The sequence below is a fragment of the Octopus bimaculoides genome, chromosome 4 (assembly GCF_046866305.1).
Source record: "Octopus bimaculoides isolate indiv1 chromosome 4, ASM4686630v1, whole genome shotgun sequence".
NCBI lineage: Eukaryota > Metazoa > Mollusca > Cephalopoda > Octopoda > Octopodidae > Octopus > Octopus bimaculoides.
In genome coordinates, this window is record NC_142931.1 from 19,937,917 (window position 1) to 19,960,768 (window position 22,852).

General features: G+C 34.6%; 1 protein-coding gene across 9 annotated transcripts in view; it reads right to left on the reverse strand.

The window, feature by feature from the left end:
- The window catches only part of LOC106881484 (muscle-specific protein 300 kDa), an 815,448-nt gene that overhangs the window by 448,564 nt on the left and 344,032 nt on the right, over nucleotides 1–22,852 (reverse strand). For all 9 annotated transcript variants that reach the window (XM_089350452.1, XM_014931925.3, XM_089350453.1 and 6 more), the window contains 9 exons: nucleotides 21,494–21,698; nucleotides 20,651–20,974; nucleotides 20,146–20,469; nucleotides 18,608–18,760; nucleotides 17,062–17,226; nucleotides 13,235–13,561; nucleotides 11,408–11,560; nucleotides 7,028–7,192; nucleotides 3,684–4,007 (listed from right to left, as the gene is read on the reverse strand). In XM_089350452.1, the coding sequence (XP_089206578.1) occupies nucleotides 3,684–4,007; nucleotides 7,028–7,192; nucleotides 11,408–11,560; nucleotides 13,235–13,561; nucleotides 17,062–17,226; nucleotides 18,608–18,760; nucleotides 20,146–20,469; nucleotides 20,651–20,974; nucleotides 21,494–21,698 (2,140 nt within the window). The remainder of the gene's footprint in view (nucleotides 1–3,683; nucleotides 4,008–7,027; nucleotides 7,193–11,407; nucleotides 11,561–13,234; nucleotides 13,562–17,061; nucleotides 17,227–18,607; nucleotides 18,761–20,145; nucleotides 20,470–20,650; nucleotides 20,975–21,493; nucleotides 21,699–22,852) is intronic.

Consider the following 22,852-nt stretch of genomic DNA (forward strand, 5'->3'; position numbering starts at 1 on the left):
ACCGTGCAACCATGCCAACATGAAACGCAGATGTTAAGCGATGATGATGATGATGATGATATATATATATATATATATATATATATACATAATGTATATTTATAACTTTCTACAATGTAAAGTCCCTTGAAATGTTTGCCCTTCAGAGTCGATAAAGTAAGTACCAGTTGAATATTGGGGTCAATTTAATCGACTTAGATCCTCTTCCACAATTGCTGGCCTTATGCCAAAATTTAATTCAATATTGATTTTATACATAGGCCTATGTTAGTTTAGTTGTGACACTCCACTCATCATTTAGGTGGGCGCTAGACACAAGAACGACTTTATAGGGGTGGGGGTTAAAAAAAGGGTAAAGAACCGCTAGTCTAATACTTACAGTTTTGTGCGAAGATGTGTGGCCTAGTGGTTAGGGTGTTGCATTCACAATTGCAAGATTGTGGTTTCAATTCCCAAACCAGGTGATGTGTCATGTTCTTGAGCAAAACACTTCATTTTATGTTGTACCAGTCCACTCTGTTGTATGTGAGTAACCCTGTGGAAGACTAGCATCCTGTTCAGGGGAAATGTTGCGATTTTTTATCTTTTACTTGAGGAATTTTAGTTGAATGAATTGACCCCAGAACTCACTTTGTTTTCAAAGTCTGGTGCTTATTCTGTTGGTCTCTTTAGCTGACCTGCTAAGTTGCAGGGATGTAAACCCACCAACACCGGTTGTGGAGGTAAGGACAAACACAGACACAAACACACACATACATACAATGGGGTTCTTTCAGTTTCCATCTACCAAGTTCAGTCGCAAAGCTTTGATCAACCTGTGGCTAAAGCATAAGGTACTTGCCAAGGTGCCGCACAGTAGGACTGAACAGAATCATGTAATTAGGAAGCACATTTCTTATCACCAGTCATGCCTGATCACTCATACACCATGGAAACAAGGTAAGTGGTTCTACGAGTCCTAGAACTCATGATAGCACTTAACCTTTTTGATTTTTTTTGTACAGTGCTGTGGTTGTCTCAATCTGTGCTACTAAGTCTGACCTTATCATAACTGCTATTAAAAAAAAACTCATATAAATGCCAAGTGTCTTAGTTCTTACCAACACTAGATGGATCTTCATCATCATCGTTTAACGTCTGTCTTCCATGCATGCATGGGTAGGACAGTTGAAAGGAGCCAGCCAGGTAGAAAAACCTACGATAGGCTACTGTGTCTGTTTTTGACAGGGATTTTACGGCTGGAAGCCCTTCCTAACACCAACCACTCTGCAAAGTGGACTCAGTGCTTTTTACTTGACACTAGCACAGGTGATGTTAGTTTTGGCATGATTTTTACAGCTGGATGCCCTTCCAAACGCCAACCATATTACAATGTGGACTAGATGCTTTTAATGTGGCACCAGCTCTGGCAGGGTAACCAAGTAACTCATAAGACAAGGAATTATGAGAGGGGAAGGGCATTTGAAGAGGGGAACTTGTGTCAGAGGATGAAAGGTTAGAGTGTGACAAAGAGAGAGAGAGACAGAAGAAGGTGTCTTGCCACAATACAGGGAGCATTAGAGGTGGTGATCCAGTATCAAATGATGAAAGCTTAGAGTGTAACAGGGAATATAACAAGGAATTATGTAAAGTTGTATTTTGGACCTGGATCAGGACTCCCTGATCAACCAGATCTACCATCAAAGTCTTTCCAGCTATGACCATCCCATCTTTCCATTTATTTTGTTATAATATATCAAAGATTACCTTATCTAATATGTGCTTGTTTTTTTATTAAGATGATAAGAGTATGATTTAAGGGAGATTCACCTTCTATTTCTAGTAAAGTGGGCAACCATGTAGTGGCTCCTTCATTGCTACTGTTTAGCTCCAGGTCAGTTCTGACCAAAGATATTCCAACTACATGATCTCTCTGTCTTTCTTTCAAATACAGTGTAACTAGGACTATATTATCCAATGTACTCCTTCCTTTCTTTTTTTAGATAGAGGTAATGGTGTGATATGGAGAAGATTTGGCAACTATCTATTTCTAGCATGTCAAACAACCACCTCAGACCCTACACCACTGGTTTGTGCTATCAACTGTTGTGCTCCTTCATTGTAAAATTTATATATGGTTATATCTTTTATAGCCAAAATGGTCTTTCCAGGCCAATTATGTTAGGTAATAAAGTATAGACATAAAAGATTTTCATCAATAAATACAGTAAGGTATTAAATAAATACACATGGTACGTTTGGTTTGACATTCATTATTCAATGGTAAACTTTCAGTGCAAGGGGGAGTGATACTAAAAATTCTAAAAGAGAAACTTTTCAAGCAGGTCTTTTTCTCTTTTTTTTAATGTACACAATCATATAATATACAACAAATAAAGTGTATATTCGTTGTTCTCCTCATCATCATCATAATCACCATCCTCCTCTTCCTCTGCCTTATCCTTATCACCATCATATAATATACTACAAATAAAAGCATATCCTTCTCCCTCCCCACCACCAACACCACCACTGTCATCATCACCATCATCTCACCACACCCACTTTCCAATGTATGTATGGGTCAGATTTATTTCATTGAGGCAGATTTTCAACAGCTTGAATCACTTCCTGTCATCATCTCTCACCTGTCAACAAGTCTTTTGAACAAAATCATGTTTTCACAGAAGACTGCAAACAGACAACACCATTTGTTTGATGGGAATTTTTTTTTCCAAATAGTGTACAAACACACACACACACACACACGCAAGGGCTTCTTTCAGTTTCTTTCCACTATGGTTGGCGAAAATGTCATCATGGAATACACCTGCCCAAGCTGCAGCACAGACAGACTGAACTCAAAACCATGTAGTTGTGGAGCAAATGTCTTAAACCACAAAACCATGCTGTGATATTAATATGTGTGTGTGTGTGAACAAAAATTATTGTACTCATTCTTTTCACAGCATTTTGGCTGGAAATGGTAGAAACAATGTACAGATTAAACAGAATGCAAAGAAAAATCAGCAAAAGTCCAAACTTTGTACCTATTAGAAAAATATGTCTAAGGAACAGGAAATTGGTAATAAGGAACCTGAATTGAAATAATCTTTATTTTAATAGGTCCATTTCTCTAAAAACAGATCATAGTCTTAGTAAAGAATGTCGAACCATTTCAGTACCAGAGGAGAGCAAATAAATTGCAAATGTCTAAGAAGCTGAAGAGGTACATCTATGCTGAGAAAAATAATGGAATTTTTAATTTTATACATTCAAATCTATATAACTTATATTAAATTACTGTTTTTGTTTTTAGGCATAAACCATTTTTCTTTCTTTTCATTTCAGTTTTTAGAGTCATCCATCAGCAGGTAGCTTCAAATATGAATGCAGGTGAAATTTTGCTGGAGGTAAAGTGTTTCCTATTCATTGTCTAAAGTAACAAGTATTTGAAGTAAAAAACTTAAAAACTGTTGGAAACATATAATAGAAGTCAGAATATAATTAGACAAACTGGTGGCTGATAATTTGAAAAGCTGCAACCAAAACTAACTTTTATATATTATTTCTATTTTGTAATTTGAAAAAACAGAAGCCACTATAGAGAAAAATTCACAATAGTGTTTCAGAAAATTAAGTGATAAACATTAAAAATAAATTTTAAAAATTAACAAAAATAAAGTATTTCCAACAAATATTACCTTGTAGGCAGTTAATTGTTCCTCTTTGTCAGCAAGTGAAGATTTTGGAGTGAAATCAGTTGTTTTGTTTTCAGCATCTTTCAACCAAAGTCGGAGTTTGTCGTAGTGTTCGTCATAAATTTGCCAATGTGACATAGCTTCATCAATATGGCTTCGGCTGTTATCTAACTTGGATTTATAGTCCTCCCAATCAACACGCAAAATATCCAACTGTTTTTTCACTGCTGTCTGACCACTATCTGCAGTTGTTTGCAAAACAATATCAGCCAGTTTTTCACATTCCTCAAATATTGACTCAAATTGAGAGCTGGCAGCAGTTAACTCCTATAAAGATACAAATGGTCAATTTGATGATTAGAGAAAATATAGTTTTATATAAATCATAATAAAAATCAACGAATAAATAACATAGAAAATATAATACGGTGTATTGATCCAAAGCCTTACCAGTTTAGGGTAATAAAGTTTGCTATTCACAACATTGAAAATAATTAATGGAAAATATTCTTCAGTCTATAATAAAAGGGGTTTTTTTCATCAACAATAAAAGTTTCCAGCTACAAACGTGAAAAATTGTTTTTTCTTAAATTTTGTTTACTGATGCAACTTCATCAATTCTGATGATGAGTATTTCAGTCGTTCAATCCAGTGAACTTCCCACTCATTGAATTATATTACAAGAAGATGAGTACTTTGCAGACACTCATACCTTTAACCATTTTTCCTGTCATCAATATGTGAGGCACGAAGACACATCTACAGTGATGTTTCCTGGGGTCATTTGGGTGTTTGTTTCTGGTTTTTCAACATCATACACCTTCATCCAGGCAACCTAACCAAAGTTGATCAAGCTTTGGCTTGTGTCCAATTAACACTACCTCTGCTAACACTGACCCTTCTGGGACTCACACTTCCTGATCCACAGTGACATTGAGACAACATGTATAGCTTCTAAGCCACAGGAGAATCAGCATGACTCAGGCTAGTCCTTGCAATTACAGATACAGTTAAGCTGATGAGTTTCCACAGTTTTTGTCAATCAGATGTCAATCACAGGCATGTCTGAGTGGTGAACAAATTCACTTTGCACTGATGAAGTTCCAGGTTCAGTCCTACTGCATGACATCTACATCATGGACAAGTGCCTTTTTTCATAACCTCAGATCAACTCAAGGCTTGTTGCTAATGATAAGCTTTATACAAAAAAGAGAAAATATAGCCTTAAGCCAAGAAGATAGAATTATATTTCAGAGATATTTTGAAGAAACATATAAAAGATATACATGAATGAGAGTGTATATGTATGTCTTTATACAGTAACATTGAAAGTATAAAATCGATTCATTAAAGATAATGAAGTTTCATTGATGAACTGATAAATTCTCAAAGCTTCATTATAGATGTAAATAACTTACCACATCACCACTAACACACACTTACATGAATATTGTATCCATTAATGCAATAATATCAGACATCAATTATTAGAGGCAACTATTTTCTGTCATATTTTTCATTCGTTTAAATTTTAGATATTGTGCAAGCAAGATGAAAGTCTTGTTATTAAATCAGAGATAAAACTAAAGATAAGGGCATCAGCTTGGAATGATAATGTAAAACAATTCCCAGGAACAGCTTTCTATTTCAGATTAAAAATAATGGTTTTAGGAATCTGTTTATTTCCATTTGGTATTTGTTCCAAATTTTCCATGTTTTTCTCACAGTTTCAGGACATAACTATTAATGCAATTTAACCATGAGTTTCTCCAGGAGGAATAATAATCGTCATCGTCGTCGTCGCCGCCACCGCCACCACCACCACCACCACCACCATCACCATCTAATATCCACTTTCCATGCTGGCATGGGTTGGATGGTTTGAATGGAGCTGGAAAGCTGGAGAGCTGCACCAGGTTCCAATCTGATTTGGCTTGGTTTCAGTGGCTGGATGTCTTTCCTAATGCCAACCACTTTACAGTGTGTAATGGGTACTTTTAATGTGGCACTGCATGAATGCTTTTACATGGCACTGGTACAGGTCTCTTGCAAGCTAATCCTCCTTACCAGGGGGGGGGGGGGGCAATTCTCCTCACATCTAATTTATTGGAATCAATAAAGATTAATGGTTAAAACATTGGATTAAACACACACAGACACACAATTTAACTCCAGCTGTTGTAGCCAATTCATTGAGTTTCTTGAGGACATCACCTGAGTTACAGATGGCAGCTCTTAGGTAGATGTTATCTACTTTGACTTTGCTAAAGCCTTCGATTCTGTGCCACACTCATGACAAAACTCTCTGCAATGGGTGTGAAAGATGATCTCTATAACTGGCTGAAGTCCATTCTCAGTCACAAAGAGGTAGTTATGGTTCTAGGACATCAGTCTTCCTCCTATGAGATGACTTCTGGTGTACCGTTCTTGAACCCCTACTGTTTGTTTGTTGCATATATTAATGACATACATGTCAACTTGAGGAATGTTACAATGTTGAAATATGCAGATGACATCAAGTGGTATCTCTAGATAAAAAGAACAGATCCTATGCACTATAGATCTTTCCTACAATCAGATCTGGACATAATGCAGTAATGGATCTCTGACTGGAAACTCAAGCTAGCTGTGGACAAATGCATCACCATGCACTTTGGGAAGAAAAACCTAGCCTTAACACACTCTTTCAGCAACACCAATCTTAAGAAGTCTTCCAGTGAAGGTGATCTGGATATTATTGTAAACAGCAATCTGCGTTGGACAAACCACATCTCTAAGATTGTCAAGATGGCTGAGGGTGTCCTAGCATCATTCAGTAAGACCTGTGTCACCTGCTCTCCAGCTATCTATTTAAAACTGTATATGACAATGGTACATCCACACTTAGAATTTGCATCACCAGTCTGGAACCCCTATCTTGCTCAGCATATAAATCTCCTGGAAACTGTTCAGAAACGTGCAACAAAATGAATACCCACCATCAGGCATTTACCATACTCTGAGTGTCTTGCTTCCCTGGGTGTGGACACATTGACGCTCAGACATCTGGCAACTGACTTGGTAGACACCCACAAGATTATCCACCACCTTTCCAACAACAACATTGGGTACCTTCTTGAATTCCATATGACAAACATTTGAGAAGATGCTTACAAAATCAAAAACAACACAGCACCCATGACTTTCGGAAACATTTTTCCACGCTCAGAATTGTTGAAGCATGGAATAAACTACCCACATCAATTGCTAGCAGTCAAGACACTATATCCTTCAAAACTTCCATGCTTCCTGAAATCCGCCAACAGTACACGGTACACAAAGGGCTTAAGTTTCTTGAAGATACTCACTTTGATTTTCTCCAATTTGTTTTCCAATGACTGTCTGTCACCTTGATGGTCTAGACACATATTCAATTGGTCTTCATTGTTATGCAACCATTCATGGGCATCTTGTAAAGCATTATTATACTTCAAGTGATCTTTGAAGTTATCTTCACTTTTAAGGAGAAAATCCTGGAAACAAAACAGAAACAAAAAAAATCCATAACAGAATAATGATAAAACAAAGAGAACATTGCACTGAGACCTCATTAATAGATGATTGATGTATTACACGTTTCATTGTTTTATATTCATATTATAATGTCTTATAGGAACAGTATAGACAAAAGGTTAAGGAGTTTGCTAAACAACCATGATGTCTTGGGTGTGATCCCACTGCACAACACAGCATCTTAAACAAATTGTATTTTCTATAGCCTCAGATCAACTCATACCTTATGAGTAACAGAAACTGTATAGAAGCCTATAAGCAAATTATACTTATAATTCAAAAGGTTCAGCTATGGCTCACTGTTTTATGTTGATTCTGACTTGGGATTAACTTTAAGGCTACATGCATCTGTGGAACGTGACTTTAACAACTAAGACAAGGACAGTAGTCTGAATATATCAGTAGATGATAATTGTTTGTAACGTGGTCAGAAGGACAGAAATTTTGGGCAGGAGATTTGTCAGTGATATCAACCCCAGTTCTTGACTTGTGCATTATTTCAGTGACCTCAAAAGGATGGAAAGTAAAGGTAACCTAAATAAGATTTGAACTCAGAACATAAAGAGCTGGAAAAAATATTGGTTTCAAACTTTTGGTACAAGGCCAACACATTCAGGGGAGGGAGGAAGTTGATTACATTGACCTTAGTGCTCAACTGGTACTTATTTTATCAACCCTAAAAGGATGAAAGGCAAAGCCGACCTCGGTGAAATTTGAACTCAGAACATAAAGACATGAAATGCTGCCAAGCATGCCCAGCATGCTAATGATTCTGCCAGATCACTGCCTTAGAGGTGGAAGAAATATTCTTTTCTACTCTAGGCACAAGGCTCGAAATTTTTGGGGATCAACCTCAGTACACAACTGGTACTTAATTTATCAACCCTGAAAGGATGAAAGACAAAGTCAACTTTGGCAGAATTTGAACTCAGAACATAAAGACAGATGAAATACTGCTAAGCATTTTGCCTGGCATGCTAACGATTCTTTTCTACTCAAGACACAAGGCCCGAAATTTTGGGCAATGGGGCCAGTTGATTAGTACCAATGGGGGCCAGTTGACTAGTACCAATGGGGGCCAGTCGATTAGGCCAGTCGATTAGGCCTGTCGATTAGGCCAGTCGATTAGGCCAGTCGATTAGTACCAGTATGCAACTGGTACTTAATTTATCTACCCCGAAAGGATGAAAGGCAAAGTCAACCTTGGTTGAATTTGAACTCAGAACGTAAAGACAGATGAAATACCACTAAGCAATTCACCCAGTGTGCTAACGATTCTGCCAGATCAGTCTTACAAGTGGGAGAAATATTACAAAGCATTTTTTCCAATACATAAACAATTCAGCTAGATTGCTGCTTTTATATCATCACTATGTGGTAATGGTAATTCTTCATCTTACAAATTCTGAGAAAATTAGTCAATATAATTCTCAGACAATATTTATATCAGTAAACTGATCTTTTCAAATATAACTATGAGATAATATATATCTCAACAAATCATAAATATTTCCAGATTATGCTACGTTTAATTCACCTGAAGGCTAAAGGAAGCACCTCAAGGACAAACCAGAATGTAATCTAAAAGTGATTCTTTACCAGAAGATCTATCAAAAGTGAAGCAGCAGGAAATAACTTTCTATTCTCAATCTAAATTCTCTGAAACTGAGATGTATTTGGAAACTTTATATATATATATATATATATATATATATATATATATATATATTTCCATTCAAACCATTTTCTTATGGCTTCTGGTTGCAGCAACTATATATATATATATATATATATATATATATATATATATATATATATATATGTACGTATATGTATATATATATATATATATATATATATATATATATATATATATATATATATATATATATATATATATATGTACGTATATGTATATAAATGTATGTGTGTGTATGTATGCATGTATGTCTGTCCAGGTGAGTGAGATATACATTTCACTCATCATATTATGTGATGGCACATAGACTAGTGGTTAAGGTGTTTGGTTCATGATCATAAGTTCATGAGTTCAGTTGCTGCATCAGGCACTGCATTGTATCCTTGAACAAGGCTCTTCATTTGACATTCCTTTAGTCCACTCAACTGAAAATGAGTACCAGCCTTAGTGCTGGTGCTGCTCTCCTTTCTCCTTCTCTCCAGCTGTTATATTGTGAATGTTCCGTTAAAGCTATGTCTGTTCATGACCATACAGACCCTTATAACAATTAGCAAAGGTATGGTACTAATTACCAGATCATATGCACTTGCTAAGTCTAATCATCATAAAGTTTAAGCTTTTGCCTCAATGAATGAACATGTGATCTTCTTTGTCACATTAAACCCAACGGGTTGGGTTTAATTCCTTTCTACAAGTGTTAATATTATCGGTTCATTCATTTTTCTTCTGTGAGCAGGATAATATATCATACAATTAGCTACTTCACATCAATCGTGATAAAGAATTCATCATCATCATGGATATCATCATATTAACATACACTTTTCCATGCTTGCATAAGCCAGACAAAATTCATTGAGACAGATTTTCTACAGCCAGATGCCCTTCTTGTCATCAAACCTTACTTGCTTCCAAGAAAGTTAATATTTTTCCATAACCAGAAATGTTTCCATAGAAGATTGTCATACTGCTTGTATGACAGTGACACTTGTTTACATCTATCATATGATATCAAGACAAGGTGGCAGAAATACATGTGTGCGTGTATGTGTGTGTGCGTATTATATATTTAATATTTCACTTATGCAGAGCAACCCTAATGTCCTCGTGTTAGGCCTCAGTATATATCTGCATCAGAGTGAAGTGTCAGCTGAGTACAGAGTCGTGACAAGAAATTAGAATGGCAAATAAATAAACAATTGTTGGTTATTCAATAATTGTTTGTTCCTTTAAGTTAAGTTCAGTTCCCCAGATGGAGAGGATTTACCTGCAAGAGTCCGGTGCCGGTACCACATAAAAAGTATCTGTGGCAATGCTATGTAAAAGTGCCCATGCAGTGTCACATAAAGGCACCAGTGCAGTGTCACATAAAAGTGCCTGTGCAGTGCCATGTAAAAACACCCAGCATACTCTGTAGAGTGGTGGGTGTTAGGAAGGGCATGTAACTATGGTAACCAAACCAAATCAGAATAGAGCCTGAGGCAGCTCTCCAGCTTTCCAGCCTTGGTCAAACCAACCAACCCATGCCAGCATGGAAAACAGACGTTAAACGTTGATGATGATGATATATAGACATGTAATGTGCTTTTTTCAGTTGTTGTCTACAAAATGCATTCACAAGTCTTTGGTCAGTCCAAGGCTACAGTAGAAGACGTTTGCCCAAGGTGACACATTATGGGACTGAACCTGAAACCATATGGTTAAGAAGCAAACTTGTTAAGCATACAACCATGGCAACTGCATTAAATACAATTTCTACAGTTGAATTTTAATTATGATTATTACGGAGTAGCGAAGTATAAAATGAATTCTCCCCTTCACAAGTTGATGCTTGTATAAAGTTTTAGCATTTAAACCAAAATGAAACACAAACTAAAAGATATAAAAAGTAAAATTCTGCTAGAAACGCCACATTTTAAATGGTTATATTTCCAATATATAGATGTAGTTTAGAAAATTTCAAAGATATCTGTTCTTCAGAAAAAAATATTGATTGCTTTCAGGTATTGGTTATTAAACAGCTTTTTAATTAGACAGCTTCTGAATTCCCATGATTAGGGCAGAGGACGCATTTGTTTGGAGCATTTATGAAGAAAGAAAAATAAATACATCAAGGAAATGGAAACATCAATAACTTGATGCCAGTGTGGAAAACTGGAGGCAAAAACCAATTATGAGAGTGAGAGGGTGGTGGTGGTGGTGGTGGTTCTGATAATAGTGATGATGATGATAGTGGTAGTGGTGAGGATGTTTGTAGAGATGGTGGTGATGGTAATGATGATGATGATGATGATGATGATGTTGTTGGTGATGTTGGTGATGGTGGTGGTGGTGTTGGTGGTAATGTTTGTGGTAGTGGTAGTAATAATGATGATAGTGGTGATGATGGTAGTGATGTTGGTGGTTGGTTAGTGATGATCATGGAATATCTCAATGACTAAAAGCAAATGAACATTAAACAAACTAATTGCCTTACCTTCGTATCGATAGTGATCTGGTAAAATCGAGCCTTTATGTCTGCAACAAAGAGAGAGATGTCACTATTTTCAGAAGTTTGCAAAATAGCCTCAGCTTTGTCTATTGTGCTGTCAATCATTCTCTGGTGCAAAGAGATGTCTTCAAGCATTGTCTGAGGAAGAGAAAATAAAAAAGGAAAAGAGAAATATTAAAGAAAGACGAAAAGACTATCGGTGATTCTTGCTGAAGGATTTAATCAATAAAATCTCTTGAACAAATGTCTATGTCAAGATCTAAAACCTTGAGCAAATAACTCAACACACACTGAAACATCACAACTATTTGAATACATGAAGTTTCACAGAACCTGTTCAAGGCAGTTATATGTTAACTAAAAGGAACAGGTTTGTTTAATCATTTGCATGTCAAAGTCTCTTCAATGCAAAATACAATATATTGATTATACACACAAAGGTTGGCTGCGTGGTTAAGAAGTTTGTTATGCAACCATGAGGTTTTGAGTTCAGTCCCAGTGTGCAATACTGTAACTTTGGACTAACCAAAGTTTTGTGAATAAATTTGGTAGACAGAAACTGAAAGAAGCTCATCATACACACACACACAAATGCACACATACACACATGCATGCAAGTGTGTGTATGTGTATGACATCATCATCATCGTCGTCATCGTTTTAATGTCCCACCTTTACCTCATTGCCTACCTTTATCCACATCTGTTATTACCAATCACATTCCCACTCTCCTTACTTCATCCAAATAGCCCCACCATTTCCCATCATGCTCTTGCTCATTTCACCCATCCATCCTTACCTTCATCCAACCTCTGCCATTACCAATCCCTTCCCTGTCTTCATCTACTCAAGTCTTTATCTCATTGCCTACTTCTACCTTTGTCCCCTTCTGCCATTGCCAGTCATTCTCCTCTCAACTCCATCTCTACATATCCCCACTTTCTTCTCCTCACACTTTTGTTCATTCCACCCTTTGTGGTCCTTCAGATGTCATTGTTCTTTTCTTTCTCTCCAATATGTGCCAGTGACTCTATGGAGTGGGTGGCATTAGGAAGGGCATCCAGCTATACAAACTAAGCTAAACCAGACTGAAGCCTGGTACCGCTCTCAGGATTACTGGTCCCAAACAAACCATCTAACCCATGAAAAATGGATGCTAAATGATGATGATGATTTTCTAGACTACATTTACTCCCCTATCCCCACCTCCCTAACATCCATTTCAGGCCTTTCTATCATGGTTGTTCCTTCTCAGAATTTACAGACACAGACACAATGATGTACACGCATAGATATATAAATATGACAAACTTTTTTCAGTTTCCATCTACCAAATCCACTGACAATGCTTCAGTCAGTGGAAGACACTTGTCCAAAGTGATACACAGTGGGACTGAACCTGGAACCATATAGTTGGGAAGCAAATTTCTTATACACAACCATGCCTGCACCTATGAAATCATGAACAACTCAATGGCTGGACATGTGTTCATGGCAGATTGTATATATATATATATATATATATATATATATATATATGTTTCTTTCTCCCTATCTCTCTCTCTCTCTCTCTATGTATATATATATATATATATATACATAGAGAGAGAGAGAGAGAGAGAGAGAGAGAGAGAGAGAGAGAGAAACATCAGAAACATATACACTAATATGTATATCTAATTCTATTCTTGCATTTTATAGTTTTATAAATCAAAGACAAAAAAAGAAAAGACATTATAAACTGAAACAATTTTGAAGGTGGAGGAAAGTTAATTTGAAAAAGCAATAATTAATGATTTAAAAACTAATTACTTTGTATGTGTGTATCTTATTTTTCTTCTCTTGCAATGTACTGCAGAGTTCTGTGCCCTGTTGAACTATAGGCTCAATATAGATAATCCAGCTATAAATTTCTTCTTGACTATCCAGGAAGGAAGACCAGTTCATTGCAGCAGTATTGACTATTTGTTGGTTTTCTGCAATGGAAGCCACAATTTTGTCCCAGCATTCTCTTGCTGCTCGGATTTCTTGACGAATTATTTCTCGGCCTTTGCCTGCAGTATCAGGGAAAAGTTTTTCACCTGAAGCTATTAGTGCTTCAAGTTTCTGTAAACCATGTTCTTTTTCAATTGAAATAACCTGACAAGTTTAAAATAGAAAATTTAGATTTAATATTTTGTGAAAAAGTCTGAAGTGAAAACAATATTTTTTCAAAAAAAATTTTACTTTTAGAAAAATATTAAAAAGAAAATGTTATAGACCAATACAGTGAACTGTTTCCTATTTTACTCAGGAATCAATAGAATACAGAATGAAATGAAAAGGGGGACCTCTACTCAGTGGTTCAACCTGTTAGAAAGAACAGCCAAATCTTCCTTGAATAATACCCCATTGTGTTAAAAACAGAAGTACACATTGTATAATATAGGCTTAGATACAATGTGTTTGGAAAAGGATTGGATGGTCATAACTAGAATGGCTTGATCAGGCTTGTCTTGGAGCTAAAGAACAAGTTTGGGTTTAGTTATATATGAGTTCAAATACCTTTGGAGTTTGATTTTCATTTTACATGGGGGTCAATAAAATAACTATTTCTAATTTAGTCATAAGGCCAACAATTTTGAGAGGTAGGGATTAGTCGATACAGTCCACCCAGTATGTGACTGGTACTTTATTTTATCAACCCTGAACTCTAAATGTAAAGAATGTCATGAACAAATACTGCAAAGCATTTTGTCTAATGCTCTAATGATTTTGCAAATCCATCACCTTTTCTGGTTAAATATTGCTGTCAGTTAAATCTTCTACATTACACCTGTCTTACAAAATTAGCAGACTTGCTTCAATGTTAAATATTCTTAGTGACAGCCAAACTTTTAACTGAAAGTCATAATAATGTGAATCATGAACTCATGAACTAGTATTTTCTTTTAAAGTGATGACTATATTCATCATCATCATCATCATCATCGTTTAACGTCCGCTTTCCATGCTAGCATGGGTTGGATGATTTGACTGAGGACTGGGGAAACCGGATGGCAACACCAGGCTCCAATCTAATTTGGCAGAGTTTCTACAGCTGGATGCCCTTCCTAACGCCAACCACTCAGAGAGTGTAGTGGGTGCTTTTACGTGTCACCTGCACGTAATTTTGAATAATATAATTTACAATTATATATTTACAGAAAATATTTCTGAGAGAAAAGAAAACAATTTTCAGCAAATCATCTAGATGCAGCTGCTTAAAACCTGTCTGAGGTTAAGCCAAATAAAGGAGAATTAATTTTTCTGAAACTTCTGAAAGAACACACGCCCTTTCTATTGAGAGAAAATGTTTAACAGAGCAATTGAATGATTTCATATCCAAGTATTATACTTAGATTAAGTTCATTCTACCACAAATTACTTGCTGCAGGCCTTGTCTAATATTTGAAAGAAATATTTCAAATGATAACTGAAAAAGTGCAAACTGAGAAAGTGTGAGCTATTTAATTCTGTTTATATAGAAATCAATACTCTCTACTGTAATATATGGTAAACTCAACATATACAATTAGCATCATCTTCATTGTCCTCCTCTTTCATTTCTCTGTTTATATAGAGATAGTTAAGTCTACCTGGTTATAATTTGATGCAATATAAATGTACAAGATGATTGTCTGGTAAACCATTTTTCTTTAATAATGAACTTTACATTTATCATTAAACTATCGTTATGAATCTTATCAAAGGTAATTATGAAAAATATTTAATATCATTAATGACTTAATGAAGATTAATTGCCAATCAGGCTGGGGATAATTATATACATTTGATGTAAAAGAAAAAAGAGAAAATAAGAAAAAGAAAACCACATATCTCAATGTTAAACTCTCTAAAAGTGAGTGTGTGTATGTGTGTGTGTGTGTGTGTGTATTGTAGTGTATGATATAAAACCAATATTTCATTTAACAAACAAAAATATCAACAGATCAATAGATAAATTGTTCACCTGCAAATAAGATATTGATTTCTTACACCTACAACAACTCTCATGTAACCAGGTGAAGCGTTGGTCATTTACCTTTTCACCAGTTCATTGAACTGATGAGAGAGTAGCACGTCCCAACCAACCAGACACTGGTTATAAAAGCAGAACTCAACATTTACCCCCACCACTATTTCTTCTTGGCAAACACAGCTACAGTAATCTTTTCTTGCTCTTTCATCAAACAGACAGAACTCAACCAGTAGAAACAGTTTCAATGTGTTACAAGTTTTAGTTGAACAAGACATCATATTGCTGTATCTCATTCCAACAACTTAGGGCATGTTGATTTCTTTATTTTTACATCAACATTTTCTTTTCATGCTACACATGCTACACTGGTCTACTGAATCGGTGACAGTACTTCTTAGCCAGGTATGGCCCATATAAAACCAGTGTCAAAAGACATTCGAGCGAGATCATTGCCGGTGCTGCTGGACTGGCTCCTGTGCAGGTGGCACGTAAAATACACCATTTTGAGTGTGGCTGTTGCCAGTACCGCCTTACTGGCCTTTGTGCTGGTGGCACGTAAAAGCACCCACTACACTCTCGGAGTGGTTGGTGTTAGGAAGGACATCCAGCTGTAGAAACTCTGCCAGATCAGATTGAAGCCTGGTGTAGCCATCTGGTTCACCAGTCCTCAGTCAAATCGTCCAACCCATGCTAGCATGGAAAGCGGACGTTAAACAGCGATGATGATGATTCCTGTCTGTCTTGCAGCTGCACAGCCTTTTTACACTGTATCTACTTAATTATTTTATTTTGTCATGTTTGCTTTTGTCATTGCCCTGTATGTTCATTAGCTACTCCCAATGGCTTCTCACTGCTGGTGCCACCAAAAGTGAACAATATCATTATTAAAGGTGTGAAATTGTTATGATCTTTTGGACATTGACTCCAAGCTTTCTGTTTGTTGCATTTTTGTTAATTTTTTTAAAAGATATATGTACACACACACACACACACATATATATATATATATGTATATGTATGTATACATACATATATATATATATATATATATATATATATATATATATATATATATATATATATATATATATATATATATATATATATATATATATATATATATATATATATATATATATATATATATATATATATATATATATATATATATATTTATATATATCATCATCATCATCGTTTACACACACTCACATACACACATGTATAATATATCATTACATAGATACAGAATACAACATATTCAACTCAAAACGTTTGTTTTTTTATGAATATAATTGAATATTATTGCTTTTTCTTTTTATGAGTTACTGTCTGATAAAAACCTATAACTGCCAAATTTTATGAAGTGAGCATTATTTGTTCAACCACACTGGCATATCATGCTACTTAGGCTAATAAAGGTAGATACTTCTGATGGCATTTAGAAAATAAAGTACACTTTTGCATGTATTTAAATATTATATTGTTATTGTCTCTGCTATATTTCATATTTCAAAACACCTCTAAGCAAATCATTAAGTGTAAGTATTAATGTGTTGCAATGAAAGAGTCAGCAGTACATTTGTGTTCAAATAGATTTATACATTGAATTAAATATCACACTTTTGTGTCGCTTTACCTGAATATCACACTTTCTTTTATCAATATCTTTCTGGTCTGTGATTGGTTCAGAAATAGCATTTAGCTTTTGATTAATTTGTTTTGCCCATATATGGAATGCTTCTTTTTTGTCTTCAAATATCAAATGGTCCTCAGAATATTTCTCCCATTTGTTAATCAGCTCCTGCAAAGACAAATATATGAAATGTTCCAGAAAATCTAGAAAACAACGGCTTCTTCAGCCTTGTATCTCATGTTTTTTTTTAAAAGCATATATAAAGAAAGAGAGAGAGTGAGAGTGTCTCTCTCTCTCTCTCTCTCTCTCTCTCTCTCTCTCTTTCTCTCCACACAACCTTTGTTTGAAAATGCATATGATTAAATGATTATGAATACATGTGCATACTGATAAATGAGAGCTGTGCAAGTTCATAAAGTTATATAATTTTAGTATACTTTTATGTTATAAGCTGATATTAAATATTTGAGCAATCATTGATAATGATAACAACAGTTTAATTTGTGAATGATATGCCATAGCAGCTTAGATTCAAGTCACAAAAGTTTACAAACAATCACATTCCATGACTACTTGAAACAATGTGTATCTTTGCAATGCTCTCTTGTGTTGAGTTTATAGAGAAACTCAAATAACCTTTATGAACTTTATGAAATTTAGATGTTTATATTTCAAAGAGCTGTGTCTCCCTATCACATGTTCACCTCTGGCATCTGTAGTAGTACTTCTGTTACAAGAACTACTATATTACTTGACTTGTGTTAGTAATAGCAAAAATTTATATGCATATATATGTGTGTTTGTAGCTATGCATGCAAATATGCACATTTTTATGCAACAATGTGTAGAAACAGAAATAATCAACGCTATAGAATGGATGAGATTTTTGTTTCTTAACGCAGAATTGCCATCAGAACAACAGAAATACTGGGTAAATTACCCTTACAAAGTGGAAAAATTTGCCAACAGCCATGGAATGTTTATATATATTTTACAGTTTCATTAATGGCTTCTAATTTGTAATTTTCTAATCAGTTGTGTCTATTATGAATTTATGAATTCTGGCTTCTCAAGAGTGCCAAAGCAGTTATGGTACCAAAGCAGTTATTTATGTAACTAATTCCATCAATGTACATGTGTTATATATATAACAAAGAGTTTTATGTTATTATGTATGTATGCAAATAGCATAACCCTTTTGATACCAATCCATCTAAGATTGCTATATTCCTATGATACAAACTTCCTATTTTGAAGTGATTTGTATATATATAAAAAAAATTTCTATCAACATTTCGTGTTAATTTGTATTTCAAATACCAGTTTGATAATGACAAAGTGATTTTACCTTGTTCTTCATTATTTTCAAAATTCATTGAAACAAACAGAGTGTACTTTATCAGAAATATGATAACAAAATTGGTAATGATGGGTTTATTATGTCAATGTGAAACTTTAAGTAAATAAAGACTATTACAAAGTGTCAGAATACATTGTCTGCATGTGGATAAGAACTAGCAAACCTTTATGAAACCATGTCAGAACTTGCCTTTATGTTTGCAATGAGATTTTGGTACCTGGTGACCAGGTGTGATAATTGGCTTGATAGGCGAATATCAGATGCCACATGTGTCATAGACTGAATTTCATCAGAGAGACCATCCAATGTGGGACGTTTCTGCAAAATTTCATTTTGTTCTTCCTAGACAGTATAAAACAAAGAAAATGAAAATAATTCAATGAAATTCAATTCACAGTTATCTTTGTTCTGTGTACAACAATATAATTTTTTTACATTTGAAGCAGCTTGAAATTATAAAATCTGTTTTTTAGTTATTGAAAATATTAATACAAGATCAATTAAAAATAACACTTAAAATATTTATTTATATATCTATCTTTCACTTCACTTAAAACATAATTTACAACATATTTAACACAAGAAAATTAATTGAATATGAGGTGATTAATTGAAACTAAGACTCAAAATTCATATAGCTATCTATCAATTAATTTAAAAACAAATTTGAAACAAACATATTTGACACAATAATTAGCAATGTGTCAATACTAGAAAGAAATATCAGATATCCACAAAGAATTTCTCAAAGCTTTTCCAGAAAACCTGTTTCTCTGGTGGGAAATGTTAAATATAAACACCTCCTTAGTGGTGTAAATTTTTTAAGAGCAGACACTTAGCTCCTGTTTCAACAACTAAGTGAACAGGGATAATGAAATAAAATGTTTCTACTTAAAAACCATTGAAATGGCTGATGTGGAGTTGAACTCACATGAACCTTTGAGCACGTAGTCCAACACCTTTCCACTTGATTCCTTCTAAACACATTACACACACACACACACATATATATATACTTGGAAATGAATGCATGGCATTCAGTCAAATAATTATATAAATAATATATATATACATGCATATATGGGTACAGGATGTCACCAAACAGTAAACAACATAAAATATGAAAGCACATGAGTTCAATACACAAACAAGAGAAACACATGGAAAACAGGACAAGTAACATAAGGAACGACCCTTTGTCAGTTGTCAGCTATAAATGAGGAGTAGATAGACAACCGACAACTGACAAAGGGTCATTCTTTATGTTACATGTCCTGCTTTCCATTTGTTTCTCTCGTTGTTTGCATATTGAACTCATTTGCTTTCATATTTCATGTTGTTTACTGTTTGGTGATGTCCTGTACCTATATATGCATGTGTGTGTGTGTGTGTGTATATATATATATATATATATATATATATATATATATATATATATATATATATATTATTTATATGTGTTTGTGTGTATTTTCTTTTTCTAATACTGGAAACAATAATTCTAGCCAAGAATATAAAAGACAAATAATAATCTTGAAAGAAATTGAAACAATGGAAACCAAGTTAAAATGTTGTTGAAAATTCTTACTGTTCCACATTTTACATAAAAGTTATCCTTGGAAATGGAAATCAAATTTAAGAAAATACAATTAGAAACAACAAAGGTATTTTGTTTTAGCAAGTAATAATCCTACAATAATATATTTAAAGCAAAAATCTAAACATACTTTTAATCTATTGAGCTGTGAGCGCTTTTCATCCAGGAAAGATTTCAATTCACATTGTTTCAAGGAAGCATCACATTCTTTAATCCATTTACTAAAGTCAGCAATGTGTGTCTCCATTTCATTCCACTGCTGCAGCAGCTGTCGTAAATCTTGACTGCTTTTTTCGATAAGGTTTGAAAAGGATTTCCAGCGGTTAGTAACAGAATTAATTTCTTGTGTCAATATCACAATGCCAGCTTCTGATGTCGTTTGTTCAACTGTCTTGCAAGAAGTGATAATTTCTTGTAATTGATTTTCCCGAGCCTCTAACTGACCGCTGTATTCCTGCAATAACAAAACATCAGATAAACGACTTTCACTTTCACTTATATACTTCAGATATACATATTGTTGGGAATGAAGATGTGTGCATAGACATACATTTTTATAAGTAAATACATGAATACTGCAAATCATTTGTATTAAATTGAAACAAAATTAAAGAGGAATAAAAGAAAATTCTTGCCTTAAACTTTTCTAATTTATTTTGTAAAGACAATTTGTCTCCTCCAAAATCACTTGCAGCCTCAATCTTTTCAGTGGACATATTAAGCCAGTTGACAAAATCTTGATAATTTTCCTGATAAACGTGATGGTCAACAACAGCTTTTTCCAGAAATGCCAATTTTTCTTTGGATGTCTCTAAAAGATCTCCATATTTTGTTTGGAGCTCAGCGACAGGTTGCTGCATAGAAGCTGATGTTGGTGCCGATGTTTGCATCAGAGATGAATATTTCTCAATAAACAAAGCAATACTCTGTTGTCTAGAAACTATGTCTTGGTGAAGAATCTAAGAAGAGAGAAAAAACAAAGAAATACATACAAAGATTAAAAAAAAAGGAAACACAGCAGACATTAAACTTTTAGGATGAATCTAAATCTGTTCAATTCTTAGAATATGGAATATGTTTCTGTTTTGCTTCATTGTTCAATTTGAGGAAGAGAGGTAGTGCCTCCTTATTCTCTCCTAGACTTGGGATTAAGGTTACTTGATGAAGTTAGTGTAATTAACATTCATTTTATATTGTTACAGGTTAATGGTAAGGGATAAAAACAGAAAACCTCATCTTCAAAAGAATGTTTCCTGAGAAATAGCATTGTAATGGGAAAAGGACTAAGAAATATGTTTAGAGTGGAGTCTGGGAGATGAAGCAGAAAAGGTATGACGTGACAAAAAGGGGAAAACAATCAGTACACTGGGGTCAATGTAGTCAACTAGTCCTCTCCCACTAAATTTCAGACCTTGGGCCTCTGGTAGAAAGGATTATTATCATTATTATAATTACAATATAATATTCTTTTAGCTTACCTTATGGTTCTGAAACTGAGCTTTCTTGTCAGGAAGCAAAGACTGAAACTCTGTATTGTCCAACTGTCCTTTAACATCAGCAAACCACTTATAGAAACGATCACTGGTCGCTTCAAGAGACTGCCACTGTACCATGTAATTCTCCAGTTTCTTCAGTGTATCACACATTTCATCAAGTAAGGTGTCCATGTCATCTTTTAATGCTCTAGAAGAAGAAAAAAAAGATGACACAGTTATAATGCTGACAGATTATTTAACTGACACACAGAATGTAAATGAAGTAAATAAGGGTACAAGAGATTAATGCCACTATTCAAATTTTGGAATTGCATTCTGCAGCAATCAATATACGGCATATGCATTAGGGTAAGGGTAAAGACCCTTTTCAGTCATGAATAACTATGGGATTTCACTTACAAAGTTACCCTCCAAGGCACAAGTCCGACCAAGGTTGTTTATAGAAGACCAGCAGTTGCCCATGCATACCAGCCTCCCCTCTATATGCCATTGATGTTATCCAAGGGAATGGCAAAGACAAATACAGTTTGGCACCAGTGACGTCGCAACTCATTTCTAGAGCTGAGTGAACTGGAGCAATGGGGAAATAAAGTATCTTGTTCAAGAACACAACACATAGCCTGGTTCAGGAATCGAACTCACTACCTTATGATTGTGAGCCTGGTGCTCTAACCACTGAACCATGCACCTTCACAACATAAGCATTAATAGATTAAAAATTATGAAAATATACTCAGTCTTGTCATAATATGAAATTTAGTTTAACTTTTTGACATTCAGTTAACTCTGTTGAATGTAATGCTTATTGAATCACATTATTTTGAATTAATCATGCATTATCTTGTAGTGTCAAGTTTTCAGTGATGTGATTATTTATATTTTGGACTGATAGTGTAGGGTAGATGTGAAAGATTTGATCTCGCCATTTTGAATGTAAAAGAAGTAGAATATTTGAGCTGGACATGGCCAGTTTAAATGCTAAAGGTTTAACAAGAGAATATGAAGAAGATCCTGATTTTGGTATAATGTCAGAAATTTCACACAACCCAAATTTATCTGAAATTTTATGTTTTTCTGTCATTTAAGCCTTTTGTTATAATATTTCTGTTGAAATATTCTTCCTGAATTTCAGTTAATTTTAAAAGTAATGAGAAATCTCGGAAAATAATTGTCATTTTTAAGCTGCTGTTTAGAACATAATTTTACATGAAATTTTAATGGCAACTTTTAATATAGATCACTTTGAAACGGCAAAATTGTATCATAGAACTAGGGGTGGTCTCAAATTGGTAAGTATCAAAAGGATTAAGTGCAGTTATGTACAAACATGTCTATACACAC